At 48.1% G+C, this 13,883-nt stretch overlaps 1 protein-coding gene across 1 annotated transcript in view; it reads left to right on the plus strand.

Moving 5' to 3' along the window:
* Positions 1-13,883, plus strand: part of RPTOR (regulatory associated protein of MTOR complex 1) — a 329,954-nt gene that overhangs the window by 61,409 nt on the left and 254,662 nt on the right. The window contains exon 2 of the mRNA XM_032429799.1: positions 9,759-9,861. Coding sequence (XP_032285690.1) covers positions 9,759-9,861 — 103 coding nt within the window. The remainder of the gene's footprint in view (positions 1-9,758; positions 9,862-13,883) is intronic.

Raw genomic sequence — 13,883 nt, forward strand, 5'->3', positions numbered from 1 at the left:
AATGGGAGCCTTCTCGGAGTGTCAGCGTGCAGACCTCTGACGGCCTGTGCCTTTCATCGCTGCCGCCCTGTAGCTGCACCCGGTCACCTGTTCTCTTCGAGGTAGAGGTTTCTCTCCCTCTTTTTGGTTCTTTCCTGTCCCTTTGCATTCTTGCCAGCCTCTGGCAGGCCTTCCTCTTCACCGCAGCAGCCTGGGTGAAAGAGACCTGGTGGACCTCCCTTCCTTCCCGTCAGCAGGAGGAGCCTTCCCGGGAGCCCCCTGAGCTGTGCTCTGCCCCACAGCTTTCATGGGGTTGCGACCGTCTCCAGGGACCTGTGGCCTGAGTCCACCGCGCCCTCCGCCCTCCACGTGGAGCTGTGGGACCTGTGAGAGCTGCTTCATCAGCTCTGTTGGCCCAACCAGGATGTGGGATGGGAGCGGAAGGAAATAGCCCCACTTCGTGTCCTTGGACTTTGACTTTGTGAAATGCCAGTTATCCAGGTGGTCCAGGCACCACGGGGGTGCGTCTTCAGCCAGCGTGGCAGCTCTGTGTACGGTTGTTTGCCTTGGGATTGTTTTTATGAAGTGCGTGTCACGGGTGTCAGACCGCTGGATAATGAAGAGTGGAAGAAAAGTTAGCCCTGAACGAACGGCTTGCTCCCATGGTGAGGCTGCTGATTTTAATTTACGTTAGGAGTGGGAAAGCGATGACCCAGTGTCTTATCAAATAAAAGAAATCTCTAAGTAGCCTTGAAATCAATCCGTTTATTGAAGGAAAATCTCATTCCCAAGAAAAAAATTTTAGCAGCAGGGTTTATCTTGTGTCCTAAGCCAGGAAGGAGTGAAGGAAAAGGGGATGGGAGCCCTTTGCTGTACTCACTCTGCCAGGACCAGGTATTTATGGACCACGAGGCCGTATTCGGTGGGGTTGGACTGCTCGAGACTGAGAACCAGCTTCTCTCCGCGAGCACGCGCGGTCGCCTGCATTGTATTTCCTCTCACGGTCCCAGCGTGCTTGTTGCCTTGGATACCAGTCTAAGCTTCAGCTGGCCCAACGAGCTGTTTTCTCTTTCTTCAGAATGTAATAAAAATTACACACACACATGCACGCACGCATGAGAGAAATCCTTGACTATTGTAATAAAATCATTTTGATGACTTTCCCCCCTGCTTCTAGAAGTAACTTGTTTATGGTGGAGAATTTGAAAATACACAGAAGGGCCAGGTACAAAGAAAAAAGGAGGAATCATCCACACTTTCCAATCCTCAGAGATCGAAACCACTTGTGACATCTTGTTTTTATTCTGCGTCCTTTACATGTGTGTATTCACACATTTGGAATAGCAATGATGTGGACATGGTTTTGCGCTTTCCTCTTTTCACTCAAGTTATGTTTGGGTGCCTCCCATGCCACTTACAGTCCTTGAAAATACATCCTTTTTTAACAGCTTTATTGAGATATAATTCACATACTACAAAGTTTACCCATTTACCAATGGAGCCCAACAACAGACTTGTGCAACCAGAAAACAAAAATTTTTTTTAAGATTTATTTATTTATTTTTAGAGGGCTGAAGGGCAGAGGGAGAGAAAATCTCAAGCAGGCTCCCTGCTAAGCTTGGAGCCCAATGTGGGGCTCGATCTCAGAACCCTGATATCATGACCTGAGCCGAAACCAAGAGTTGGAAGCTTAACCAACCGAGCCAGCCAGGCGCCCCTGAATATATGTTTTTAAAGGTGCTGTAATGTTCTGTCATGTGAGAGATAGCATCATTTAGCATATGCCATTGAATTCTGCCCTTCAAGCCTGACCTCTAGGCTTCAATAGCATTTAAGTTTAGCATATTTAGACTTTATGTTGTTGAATTATTTAGAGTTAATTTGTAAGCATCTGTATCTTCATGTTCTCCCTTTGTGACAAAGTATTTTTATTTTCACTTTTTAGATAAGGAGACTGGATAGTTACTTGGATTCTTTTTAAACTTTCACCCCATACGGTGTTAATAAGAAAAGGTGAAGAAGTCATTCTTGTCCCTCCCTCAGCTCACTAGTGCGAGAAGGTGGCTTTTCAGAGTAGGACGGGGCGAGTCACCGATAGACCTCTGCACAGATGTCCAGAGTGGCCAAGGTGGCATCAGCGAGACTGCTTGTTTCATGAAGGAATCACTTGAAGATTCAGTATCGAGCTCCTTCAAGAAGGGATTTCTTCGGTTTGTTCAAAGCAGTTATGATCTCTATAATATACCTATTTTGTGTGCAGCTCTTTAATTCAAGTTTTAGAGACCTAAATTTCTCAAGGGCCTGTGATGTGGGAAGTAAGTGTGCTCCCAGTGTCCCAGGTGGTTTGGAGGGGATGGGAGAGGCGAGTGAGAAAGGAGCGCTCTGGCACACAGGGTCGGGAAGGGCCGTGAACGCAACCTTCTGGTTTTCCATGTTGAAGAGTTACCTGTTGTCTCCTCCCTTTTCATTAGCCTGCCTTACAGGAGTGGAGGCAGATTTTAAACACAGGGAACTACAGAGAGAATTTAGCCTCGAAAAAGAGAGCTGAAACCTAAATTAGGCTTCTGGTGGAAGGTAGGGGACGGACTTATAAATTCAAGAACCTCGCTGGCTCCAGCTCCGGCTGAAATGAACAAAGGAATATGCAGATGGGGAATCGCCAGGTTCCTGCGCGGCTGGTGATGAGGATCTTGTATTGTGTTGCAGGTTTGGGCTGCAGAAATTCCATTTGATGTGCTTCTTGTGAGGTTTACTGTTCACTTCTTTCTAGCAGTCTTTGGGATGGGAGTTAGGAGGTAAACCTTTTTTTCAACCTGACACCCTCCCTCCCCCCACCCCCCACCCCGCGGTGTATCTGCTGTTTGCTGTATGTTCTAGTTTCTGACTTCCTTTATAAATTATGCATTTGTGTAGCTTCGACTCTGCTCAAAGTTTTTGCTTGATGCTCTGAATCTTAACGAGCACTGCTGGGAATTGGGTGGCTTTGCCTCAGACAGGCAGGGGATAGTGGATGTGTGGCAACCCGAGCCTTGCTTCCTGTTTCTTTTCCATTACACCGGCTTGTGAGTCAGGCTCACAGTGTGGGGAGCAGAAAGCAATGATTGGCCACTTTAACATATGTGTAATTTCTTCATCCTGCGTACAGCTTGGATGTCATCACATGTAAGCTTTGAATTTATTATATTGAGGTTTGATTGTGCCGCTTGATCAACTGTATCTTTTAAAATATATATGGTTTATCAAATCAGTTAAGTGGGAGGAAACAAATAAAGGAATCCCTTGTGATTTTGTTTTGAATTCTTTGAGTGGTGGCAGGCATTAATGTATTTTTAATCATTGAGGTGACATCCGCTTGGGGATATGGGGCTTTCAAGTCCGGGTGGTGATCGGGTCTGCAGGTGCTCATCTGCAGTTCTGAACCCAGCGAGCTCTGAACACTGGAAAGGTTTTCACCTCTCGTCTTGTGGCCAAGTGGATGTGACCTGGTTAATAGTCTCTATCCCACGGAGAGTGGACATTTGTGCATTGCACTGTGGAAATTTTAATGGTTTTGAATATTGAATGTTGTTGCAGACAGACCCTTTTGGGTGTATTCTATGAGATATGAGTTATGTACCATATTATTCTTTTGTAAATCTAAAAAACTTTGAATTTCAAAACAAACCCAGTGCCAGAGGACTATATGATGGGACACTGGTCAGGCTTTTCAGGAGTGCCGGCCCCCGCTGCTCGGCTGTCCCCAGCCTCTCCCACCTCCCATCCATGGTGTGGTTGGGCCCGGCACCGCAGGGCAGCATTCTCCGTGCCTGGGGGGGGTGCTTTTGGTACGGCTGGAGAGCCCAGGCCTGGAGCCAGAACTCGAGGATTGGAGAAGTCCTCCGGCCCTCAGAGGTCATCCATACCTGCTTCTCACTTTCAGCGTTAGGGCGTTGTTCAGGACCCATTGGAACTAACGATGTGACCAAGGTCACGTTTCCAATGACCACTTAATGTTTTATAGCTTCCCAAATGAGTCTTTCAATGATTTCTGAACTTGAAAGACTCCTTTCCCAAAAGGAGTCTTTCAAGTTCAGAATTAACCTCTGGGGATATAACTGTCATCTTCAATTATGTTGCACTGAAGAAGAAATGTTTTAAAGTCCAAAATGGTTATTTTATATACTATTAGGCAGTTTTTGGCACATTAAATTTCATAGCCTTTACATTCTCTTAATGCTATAACTGTGTTATTAAAAAACATTAATCTGGAGTTTTTGGAATGAGAAATGAAAATAAAATACCAAAAAGGCACTTTAGGGTAAAGCTAAGAATTTTAAACTTACCATGTTTGGAATCAGGCCAACACTATTAAAATTTGCAGGGGAACACAAGACACATTTGATTGGCTTAAGGATTTCCACTGGTAATATCTTTTGCCCACTGGTGGAATTAAATTGATTAGGCCGAATATGTTTTTCTACTCCATGTGTCAATATATTCTTGAGACCTTTTTGTTTTCTTAAAAAGGCATAACTCAGGAGGTAGGGTCAGGTGTGTATTGTATGAGCAAGGATGAATCAGATTATCTCCCGCTGCATCGTCACCGATGGAGTGGAGCGAATTTCACGCTGACTGAGGGCCATGCTCTCCTGCTGCTCACCTGTAAAGCGACCATGGGGAAGTCTAGTCACTAACGAAGCCTGTGCTTGGTGACAGGCATGGGGACATGGGGCCCTTTAGCGTTTCGTGGGACTAAAGGGTGATCGTTGGGCTTCCATTAGTATTTCTGTCTAAGCCCTTGGAGAGCTTCTGACATAATAATTTTGTAATTAAACCAGAAACTATTTGAGAATTGTGTGTTTAAAAACGCTTATGTAGAGGTTGAGGGAATGTGATGTGTCTGGAGTGTCGGCTGAGGAGGAAGAGGTGGGTCCGTGACCGGGGCTGGTGGGTGCTGCATGAATGTCCTGACCCCAGGGAGGTTTAGAGGAAAAAGCAGGTGGGGACACGAGCACCCGGTTCAGGGCCCTTTAGGAAAGGATTACAATGGCTGGAGAGCTCAGGTTGCTTGGCCCTCTGCCTGTTAGTGGGTGAGCGTGAGTAATTGGAGGAGGCTCAGAAGTGACCCAGCATGAGGCCTGTCATGAATCCCCGAGACACGAGGGGGAGTGTGGGGGCTCACTGAGCACGTGTTCCCTGAAGAGGGGCTCTCCCCCTTCCCTCCCCAGGCGCGGGGCCGGCGGGGGCTGGGGGAGACTGCCAGGCCCGCTGTGCAGAGGCACCGGCCCGGACCCGAGGCCTAGAGGGCTTGGCGTCCCTTAACGTAGCCCCCTGAGTGTTGCTCCCTCAGCTGGGCTTTGCGAAGGAACCTGACAGTTCAGGAGCCTGTTCCCTTCGCAGACTGAGGAGAGAGTAAGACTACGGAGACCTGTTAAGCTTCGGTGGGGCAGACCGTGTTTTTGAAAATGAGACCTGATCCGTAGAGAGACGTGGTTTTCTCCGAACGGGCTTCCCTTCCAGCGGGCCCCGGGGTGACTGAGCCGAGCAGCTTGGAGCTCGCTCCCGGGTGTGGGTGACCGCCTCTCGAGACCTTGCAGCTTCCGAGCACAGGAGACACCCCTGCTTTAAAGATGTTGTGGGGCAGCTGTTAGTATGACCGTGGCCATAGGAAGGCCGCAGAGATGTTTCCATGGAACTTCTAGTTTGGAGCAGCTTGTCCTCAAAGGCTGACTTTGCTGTAAGACAATGGATCAACCGTGTGGTATTACTGATACTGATCACTTAAATATTGGAAAATGACGAGGAAAAGCAATAACCATTGCTGTTCTCTGATTGATTTTCTGCCCTTTCTCCTGACAATAAAGGGACCATTTGTTCTCTATGGTTCATAACGAGAAGATTCTGGCACGTGCCCATAGGAAGGCACTGTTCTTCTTTTCAGACTGTCTCTGGCGGCAGGCGTACAGCTCCTTTAGAAAGCGATTTATCGTTAATAAATATACATATTTTAAGACTAAATACTCTCCCCTCACACACTTGAAATATTGTTTTGAACACAGGAATCTTTTCTTGACATGATAAAGATTACATGGGTTTCCCCGCTCTCCGAAAACAGTGCGCTCCTGCGAAACCTTTCCTGAGCTGAAATGGTGTAAAGCAGAGAAACCATTAATTCATGTGGGGAAAAAAGTTTTGAGTACCCCCAGACTCCAAAAATGACCTTTCAGGCTCTTCTGAGACCTTAGGGACACATCTTGGCTAACGGATGCACACAGTAAACGGAGCTAAAGCCCAGATGCTCTCAGACACGGCCCAGAGCCGGGGGTGGGGTGGGGGCTGGACATGAGATGCTGCGTGCGGCCCCTGGGGCAGGTGGACCGCCTCCACGCCGGCTGGCTGCAGAACCAACTCTGCATGCCTTTCCGCTTCTTGCCTTTTCTCGTTAAAGCAAAAATCCTCTTTGGATTTCAGCTATTGGAAACGGGTGCATCAGTACTTGCACTAGGAGGTCTTTTCGTCACGGTGAAGCACGCTAACATGAGCTTCGGGAAGGTGGGTGATATGTGTGTCTCCTGTCACTGCCCGTGTTCTCCATGAGGAAACACTCATGACGGCTCATTAAAATGCGAAGATCGCCACTGCCGTGTTCTGTAGGCATTAGTGATACTATTTTGGAAGTTGTGGGCAGGGCCTAGACCTGAAACAGGAAGAGAGGAACGAGCCGCTGGAAAGGACGAGACAGACTCATTATTTGTCGCGGTATCTTTGTCATCTTACAGGTCCTGTGGAGGATCACCAAGAAGCAATTACATTTGATGAGGCATTTAATAAAGTGACTAGCAGAGGTGTAAGCGGCTATCCTAAGAAACCACGAAGGGGAGAAAACATGCGTAGAAGCACACTTCCCCAAACAACGTGACGTGTCTAGGAATAATTCTAAAAGAAACGTGCAGGACTTCTTGGTGAATAAAACTAAGAAAACAGTACTGACAAAAATTAAAAGAAGATTTGAAAAAAATGGAGAAACGTTGTGTTCCTGTATAGAAAAATCGAATATTAGGAGGTTGTCACTTTTTGCCAAAATTAATTTATATGTTTAATATGATTTTTTTGGTATTTTTGAATCAGTTTTTATTCATTTAACATTATAAGAATTTAAGTGTCATTCTTTTTTTTTTTTTTTGAAGATTTTATTTATTTATTTGGCAGAGAGAGAGCGAGAGCAGGAGCACAAGCAGGGGGAGTGGAAGAGGGAGAAGGAGGCTTCCTGCGGAGCAGGGAGCCCGATGCGGGGCTCGATCCCAGGACCCTGGGATTATGACCTGAGCCGAAGGCAGACGCTTAACGACTGAGCCACCCAGGCGCCCCTAAGTGTCATTCTGTTAAGAGAATATACTGGCGTGCGTAAACATTCCCTTAACCACTTAAAATTTAGGTTATTTCTACTTGTTCTTCATGATAAGAAATGCCGTGAAGAAAATTTTTACACATTCGGACTTCCGCTCTATTATATTTTTTGGTATTTTTCTCTGACAAATTCTCATATGTGGACTTCTTGGATCAAAGAAGACAATTTAAAATACTCAATGTTATCAATATGCAGTTTAATGCAACTTTAGTCAAAGTCTCTATGGGATTAAAAATTTGAATAACTGGGGCGCCTGGGTGGCTCAGATGGTTAAGCGTCTGCCTTCGGCTCGGGTCATGATCCCAGGGCCCTGGGATCGAGCCCCGCATCCGGCTCCCTGCTCAGCGGGGAGCCCGCTTCTCCCTCTGCCTCTGCCTGCCGCTCTGCCTACTTACGCTGTCTCTCGATTTCTGTTAAATAAATAAATAAATAAAAATCTTTTAAAAAACAATTGAATAACTGATTAATTTGGGAAGAAAAGAGATGAATATAAATATAGCTAAGTAAAAGTTTAAAAAAGATTGTGAGAAAGGAAACCTTCCCTCCCAAGCATTGTGAAATGTTGTAAAGAGAAGTTACTTAGATCAGTGTGGTACCAGTATTGGTTGATGGGATGATGGGATAAATTCAGTTAGCCTGAAGTAGAATTTGATCTGTCTGGAAATTTATATATGCTATAGGAGTCCTACAAACCTGTGAGCTTAGGGATTATTTAACAGGGAGAATTGGTGTGATTGGCTAGTGTTTTGAGACAGAAATTATTCCTCATGTTGTGTCATATACCACAGCAACATCCAGATGGCTTGAAAGGTTAAACGTAAAACACATTAAAACACCAGAAGAAATCCACGTGGGCCCTCACTGAGCAGGGAGGTCCTGAGCCCCGGGCATGTGCTGGGTGTTGGCGTCCACGTGGGTCAGCCCTGATCTTGGGAGCCTAGTGGTCAGAGAGCTCTGCCAGCAGGAGAGCATGGTGCCTGGTGGTGCTGCCCCCACTGGGGTTTGGGGACAAGCCTCCCTGAGAAATGGCTGTCTGCACGGAGACTGCAAGGGAGAGTCCGGGTTGGTGGAGTGGGAGGGGGCGGCCTTCCAGGCAGAGGGAGCTGTGGCTGGGAGGCCCCAAGGTCATGCCAAGTGGGTGGAGGACGTGCAGCCACCGAGGGTGGGGCCGTGACAGGTGGGTGACGTGCTTAGCAAGAATTGGGCTTTCAAGATTTTGATGCATGTGGAGCAGTTCAGATGTCGATCTTGAAGGTTTGGGATGGACAGAGCAGGGCAGTGAGCAGATGCGTGAGAAGGTATGCTTCGGCTGCAGCGTGGAGCCCGCCCTGGGGACGGGGGCGCAGGGGAGCAGCTGTAGCCCGGAGCCGGCTTGGACTTGGCTGTGGCTGGGAGCAGGGGTAGTGAAGGGGACAGGCGCAGGAGGCAGTTAGGAGGCTGGATGAAACAGGCAGGGCGAGGAGTCAAGGGTGGTCTCTGATAACTCAGCTCAGAGCCCTCTCACCTGTTTGAAGTGATACCCCCACCACCCTCTGCTGGGATTTTGGTTCCTTTGATTTACGGATATATCCTCACCACCTAAAAATAGTGATTGGCACCTAGTAGGTGCTCGGTAAACGTTTGAAGGCTGAGCTCCAGGTTTCTGGCTTGAGCAGCCGGGTAGGGAGGGCTGACGTTCTGCATACTGGGCTGCTGGAGAAGGAACAGGTGTTCAGGAAGCTGCATCCGATGATAGAACCAAGGCTTTGTATGTCCAGAGGCGGGAAATGAATCAGACGTCAAACGCCAGGCTAGGGGAATATTCGCAACAAATAATGTGGATGCAGTCTTTCATATGTAAAGAGTACAAGAAGTCAATTGGAGATAGTCACTGATGCCAGTGTAGTAGTATAAACATGAGTAGGAAATCCACAAAACATAAAAGTCACAAATAGTGACTACACATTTGAAGAAATACTCAGTGTTACTAATACTGAAAGAATGCTAACTGAATCAGTATGACAGTTTTCCTCTCACCAAATCATTAATGAGTTTAAATAATGAGAATAGTATAACCTGGTCAGAGTGTCAGCTTGTGCAGTTTTTGCAAAGGATTTTGGCACAATGTAGCCGGTGCCTTTGTATTTTTTAGACAAGTAATTCTGTTTCTGAACGTATCATAAGGAAGCCTGTGGAGGCCTCTCCCGCTGCGGACCTCTTCCTGTCTGTCCACGTTACTCCGAAACCCCTCCAGGAAGGAAGTTACTGGTGCAGGACCTCGGGGGTGGCACAGGACAGCTGGAGAAGCCGGTGGTGGGGACAGGGCTTCGTAGGTTCTGGGGGTATCTCTGAGCCTGGAATACTGTGTCAGTGGGATGCGTACTGAAGTACTTGTTGTTTCTGTTGTTTCCAGATGAAGACGGTTAGTGTTGCCTTAGTTTTATGCCTGAATGTCGGCGTGGACCCTCCAGACGTGGTGAAGACCACCCCCTGTGCACGTTTGGAGTGCTGGATCGGTAAGTGCCGCTCCTCCCTCCTTCATGGTCTGTGGCGAGGGTCCCTGTAGGGGCTCTGGGTCCTCTGGGGGCCGCCAGTGGTTTGCATGAATCTGAGAGTTTCATTTCTTTTTGGACTTAGAACCTTTAAGGTATGATTTGTCCTGCACAGAGTGTTTCAAGGAAAATTAATAAGTAATGATTACTGGATTATAGCGTTTTCTCCTTTAAATTTGCACGTAATAGTAGCTATGTACACTTTTAAAAAAATGGAGTGGCAGTTTCCTGTGTGCACCACAAGTCCTGGTTCTTCCTGAGAAAGGCCTGCCCAGCGCTTCTCGGCCTGGTGTCTCGGGCGGGATGAGCATTAGGCTGTCACCATTCAGCATGATGGTTCTTTGTCTGCTGAAAGTTTTTTCGTCAAGAATCAATGCTGAATCTTACAAAATGCTTTCTCAACATCTGTGACATAATCACCTGGCTTTTCCTTTTTAGTTTGTTGATATGGTGAATTACACTGATTGAATTTTTGTTGTTAAGCCAAGCTTGAATGCCTGGAATAAACCCCACTTGTGTTATCTTTTTTATATTTTGCTGGATTCGATGGCTAATATTTTGTTAAGGAATTTTTCACCTGTATTTATGAGTGATATTGGTTTGTGGTTTTCTTTTCTTGCAACGTATTTGTTGGGTTTTGGTAGCAAGATAATGCTGCCCTCATTTAAATGCATTGAGAAATAGTCCCATAGTTTGTTTCATGGAAGAGTTAGTAGTGAATAGGGTATTATTTTGTCTCTAAACTTTGGTATAATTTAACAGTGAAGTGTGGGTTTTTCTTTGTTTCTGTTGTGGATTGTTTAGCTTTATCTTTTTGATAAGATTGGGGGCAACAGCACCCTCCCCCCTCCAGCTTCCTCCCTCCCCCTTCCAGCTTTCACCATCTCTCAGCAAAAGCAGAAATTCCCTTCATCTACTTTAAATAACAAAAATTGCAAATGACATATTGCCTCTGCTATTTGAAGGCCAGCTTTGTGCGGCTTGGATTTTAGGAAAGACCTCTGTTGGAGCCTGTTTTTGCTAACTGAAGGAACCCCCAGAGGGTTTTTGTTGGCAGGAAGCAGTGATTGGCTTACCAGGGTGGCAGAGGAATGCTCTACTTTTGGATGGGGTGGGGGGCGGAAGCCTATATTCCAGTCTGAATTGGAAACAGTGTTGTTTTTCCCACTTTGCTTGCCTTTCTCACTGTCTCCGGGGTCTTAGGGTGACCGTCTCTGTCTCACAGCCTCCCCGCATGCAGCCCAGGCCTCTTGTCCCCCGCGCCCAGTGACAGAGTAGCTGCTCGCGTGGCTGATTTCCCCAGAGGCCTTCTTGGCTTTCTGCCACGTCCTGGCGTCTTTGCCGGTGAAATTGACTTCTTATTAGCCACCACTGACTGCTTCCACTTCATTTACCCCTTGTCAAAGCTGGATTTTACCAATTGTGTTCTCTTTTCTCCCTCTTTAAGTACTCTTATATTAGGTTTTTAGAACAACGTTTCTCAACCTGGATCCCAGGGTGTGCTCCCGGGCATGCGTGAACCCTCTGGGATCGTGTGGGTGGTGGTGTCTGAGTACGGAATTGCACCTTCCAGGTGAGAGTCCATGGCTTCTATTAGATTCTCTGGGCATTCTCTCCCCCCCACCAACAAAAGAGCCCTCCCTCGTACCTCACACAGTCTCTTTGATGGGTGTTCATGGGACAGTGTCAGTGAAAATGAAAGGAATTCCTTAACCTCCTTCTTGCCATGAAAAATCCAGGAAATGAATGGATTTTTTTATACCATGTTTTTAAAATTTCTCTGCCTTTAGGAATGTAATCTACTCTGTACTAATTTCAGTGGATTTTGAGTTCAAAAGGGCATATACCTTTTCTAAGTTAAAAAATTTGTATTTGGCCTTTATTTCAAAAGTGAGTAGGGCTGGCCCTTCTGATGGTGATTTTAACAGTATGGAATAAGAGAAAGAAGAATCCTGGAGATTTGATTCGGGCAAATTTGCAGTGGTATCTAGCAGTGCATATTTTAATTTTTATTTTGGAAAAAAAAATCCCAAACTCTCAAGCACAGAGCTAAGGAGCTTTTTTCCTGCTCCAGAGGAGAGTAAGCTCTTGCAATGCTGCTCCACCTGCTATGAGTTATTGTGATCCCCACAAGCGTAATCCCAGCATGGCCATCACTGCCAGGGGTGACCGTGGGCGCATTCAGGTGCGCCACCTGTCCCAGGATGCTGTTTGTGGCACAGGGACCTGGCTCAGCGTCGTGCGTTGCCCTGGATTTAGTCCCATCCAAACTGGACCAGGTCCTCAGTCTTTCCTTGACCCTCATGACCCCGACACCCAGAGGATCACCGGCTGGGTTTAGTAGAACACCCCGCTGTTTCCTCAGGATTAACAGGAGCATCACAGAAGAGATCTGCCTTCCCCCCACGGCAGGTGTCAGGTGGCACATGAGTAGACGTGTCCTGCTCCTGGTTATGCAGCTAACTTGCTTACCACTTGATGAAGCAGGAGCTGCCGGAACTCTCGCTCTGAAGGCCCCCGTCCCCTTTGTAAGTAATGACGAGTTTGGGGAAGAGGTATGTAGCTCTGCGGGTATTCCTCATCAGACTTTGAGTGTATTCGGTGTGAACTCACGGTTTCCTTTCTTGTTCAGTGGGTTACAGTCCAGTGCCACCGTTGCTTATCACGATGTTCCCGGTTCCCGGGTGACCCCGTTCCCACCGGCTTCTGTGGCCCTTGTTCTTTGAGTAGTACTTACTTCCAGCTTGTGCTTTCTGCCCCGTCCCGGCATGGACCACACCTCGCAGCAGCCCAGTTCCCATCAGCGGCATCCAGATTTAGAAACTGGGATCTGGGTGCCGGTGTTCTCATGGGAACCAGTGTCTCGTTGCTCCCTCTCTCCTTGACGCGCGCATGTGCGCACGTGTGTGTCTGCGTAGACACGTTCACCACTGTATTTCTGCACTGTCGGCACAGGTTAGGAACCGTCTCCTTGCAAACCCAACAGGACTTTTCCATATTTGTAACTCCCTCCTCTGACAGCCTCGATATGGTGACTTGGTGTCCTTTATGCTGTGGGAGGCAGCTTCTCATCCCTGCTGTCTGCACCCTGCTCAGACTCCTATATGCTGCCGCTTCCCCCACAGGTGTCTGTCCTCCTCCTGCCAGGTCCCCAGCCCCTCCACGGAGATGCCTCTTCCCTTCTCGTGGACGGGCTCCGAGCCCCTGACGGGACTGGCTCCCTGGGAGACGCGCCTCATCCCTGCGGGGCTGCCCGCCTTGGGCTGCTCCCCCGCCCCCCCCGGCCTGCCCCCCCTCGCCCCCCCCCAGTGCTCTAGGCTTGCTGGGGAAGAGGTGTAGCATTTTCAACAGTGCTGTAGGTTTCAGGCATGATGATAGTGGCCGCCAGGACTGAGAGTTGGGGCCCAGCTGTGGAGACGGTGGGGTTACATTTTGCGGAAGGCCGGTGCTTCTGGGTGTTGGGAGCAGAGCAGCTCTCAGCTTCCAGGGGACAGCTAGAAAGGCCGAGCTGGTCGGAGAAGGGGGTTGGGGAGGTCACTGGCCCAGAACAAGCAGTGACCAGAGGAAGAGGAGCAGAGCCAGGGCCCTGAGTGTGTGGGGATGGGTGGTGCTGGATGAGGGGTTCCAGGCGGTGAATGCCGTGGAGCGGCTCGGCTGGCGGGGCAAGGACACCCAGGCCCGAGGATGGGTTGGTTCTGCCGTTTTCAGGATGTGAATGTTCAAGTGTGTCATGGCTGGGGAAGGAGTCGCAGGGAAGACCCCCCCAGTGTAGCCGTAGCTTAAAGGGCGCTCCTGTTGAGAAGGCAGCCATCCCCACATTAGGTTCCCTCTCTGGCTTTGCGTTCCATCACCAGAAACCCGAAGGTTTTGCATTCATCAAGACCCTAGTCTTATTCCTCTCAGCTGTTCACTTCAGCAAGTCCCTTCGTGATTTGGGGCCTTAGTTTCCTCATCTGTACAATGGAGCGGTGATGGCACCTACCTCT

The sequence above is a fragment of the Phoca vitulina genome, unplaced genomic scaffold (genome assembly GCF_004348235.1).
Source record: "Phoca vitulina isolate PV1807 unplaced genomic scaffold, GSC_HSeal_1.0 scaffold41, whole genome shotgun sequence".
Taxonomy (NCBI): domain Eukaryota; kingdom Metazoa; phylum Chordata; class Mammalia; order Carnivora; family Phocidae; genus Phoca; species Phoca vitulina.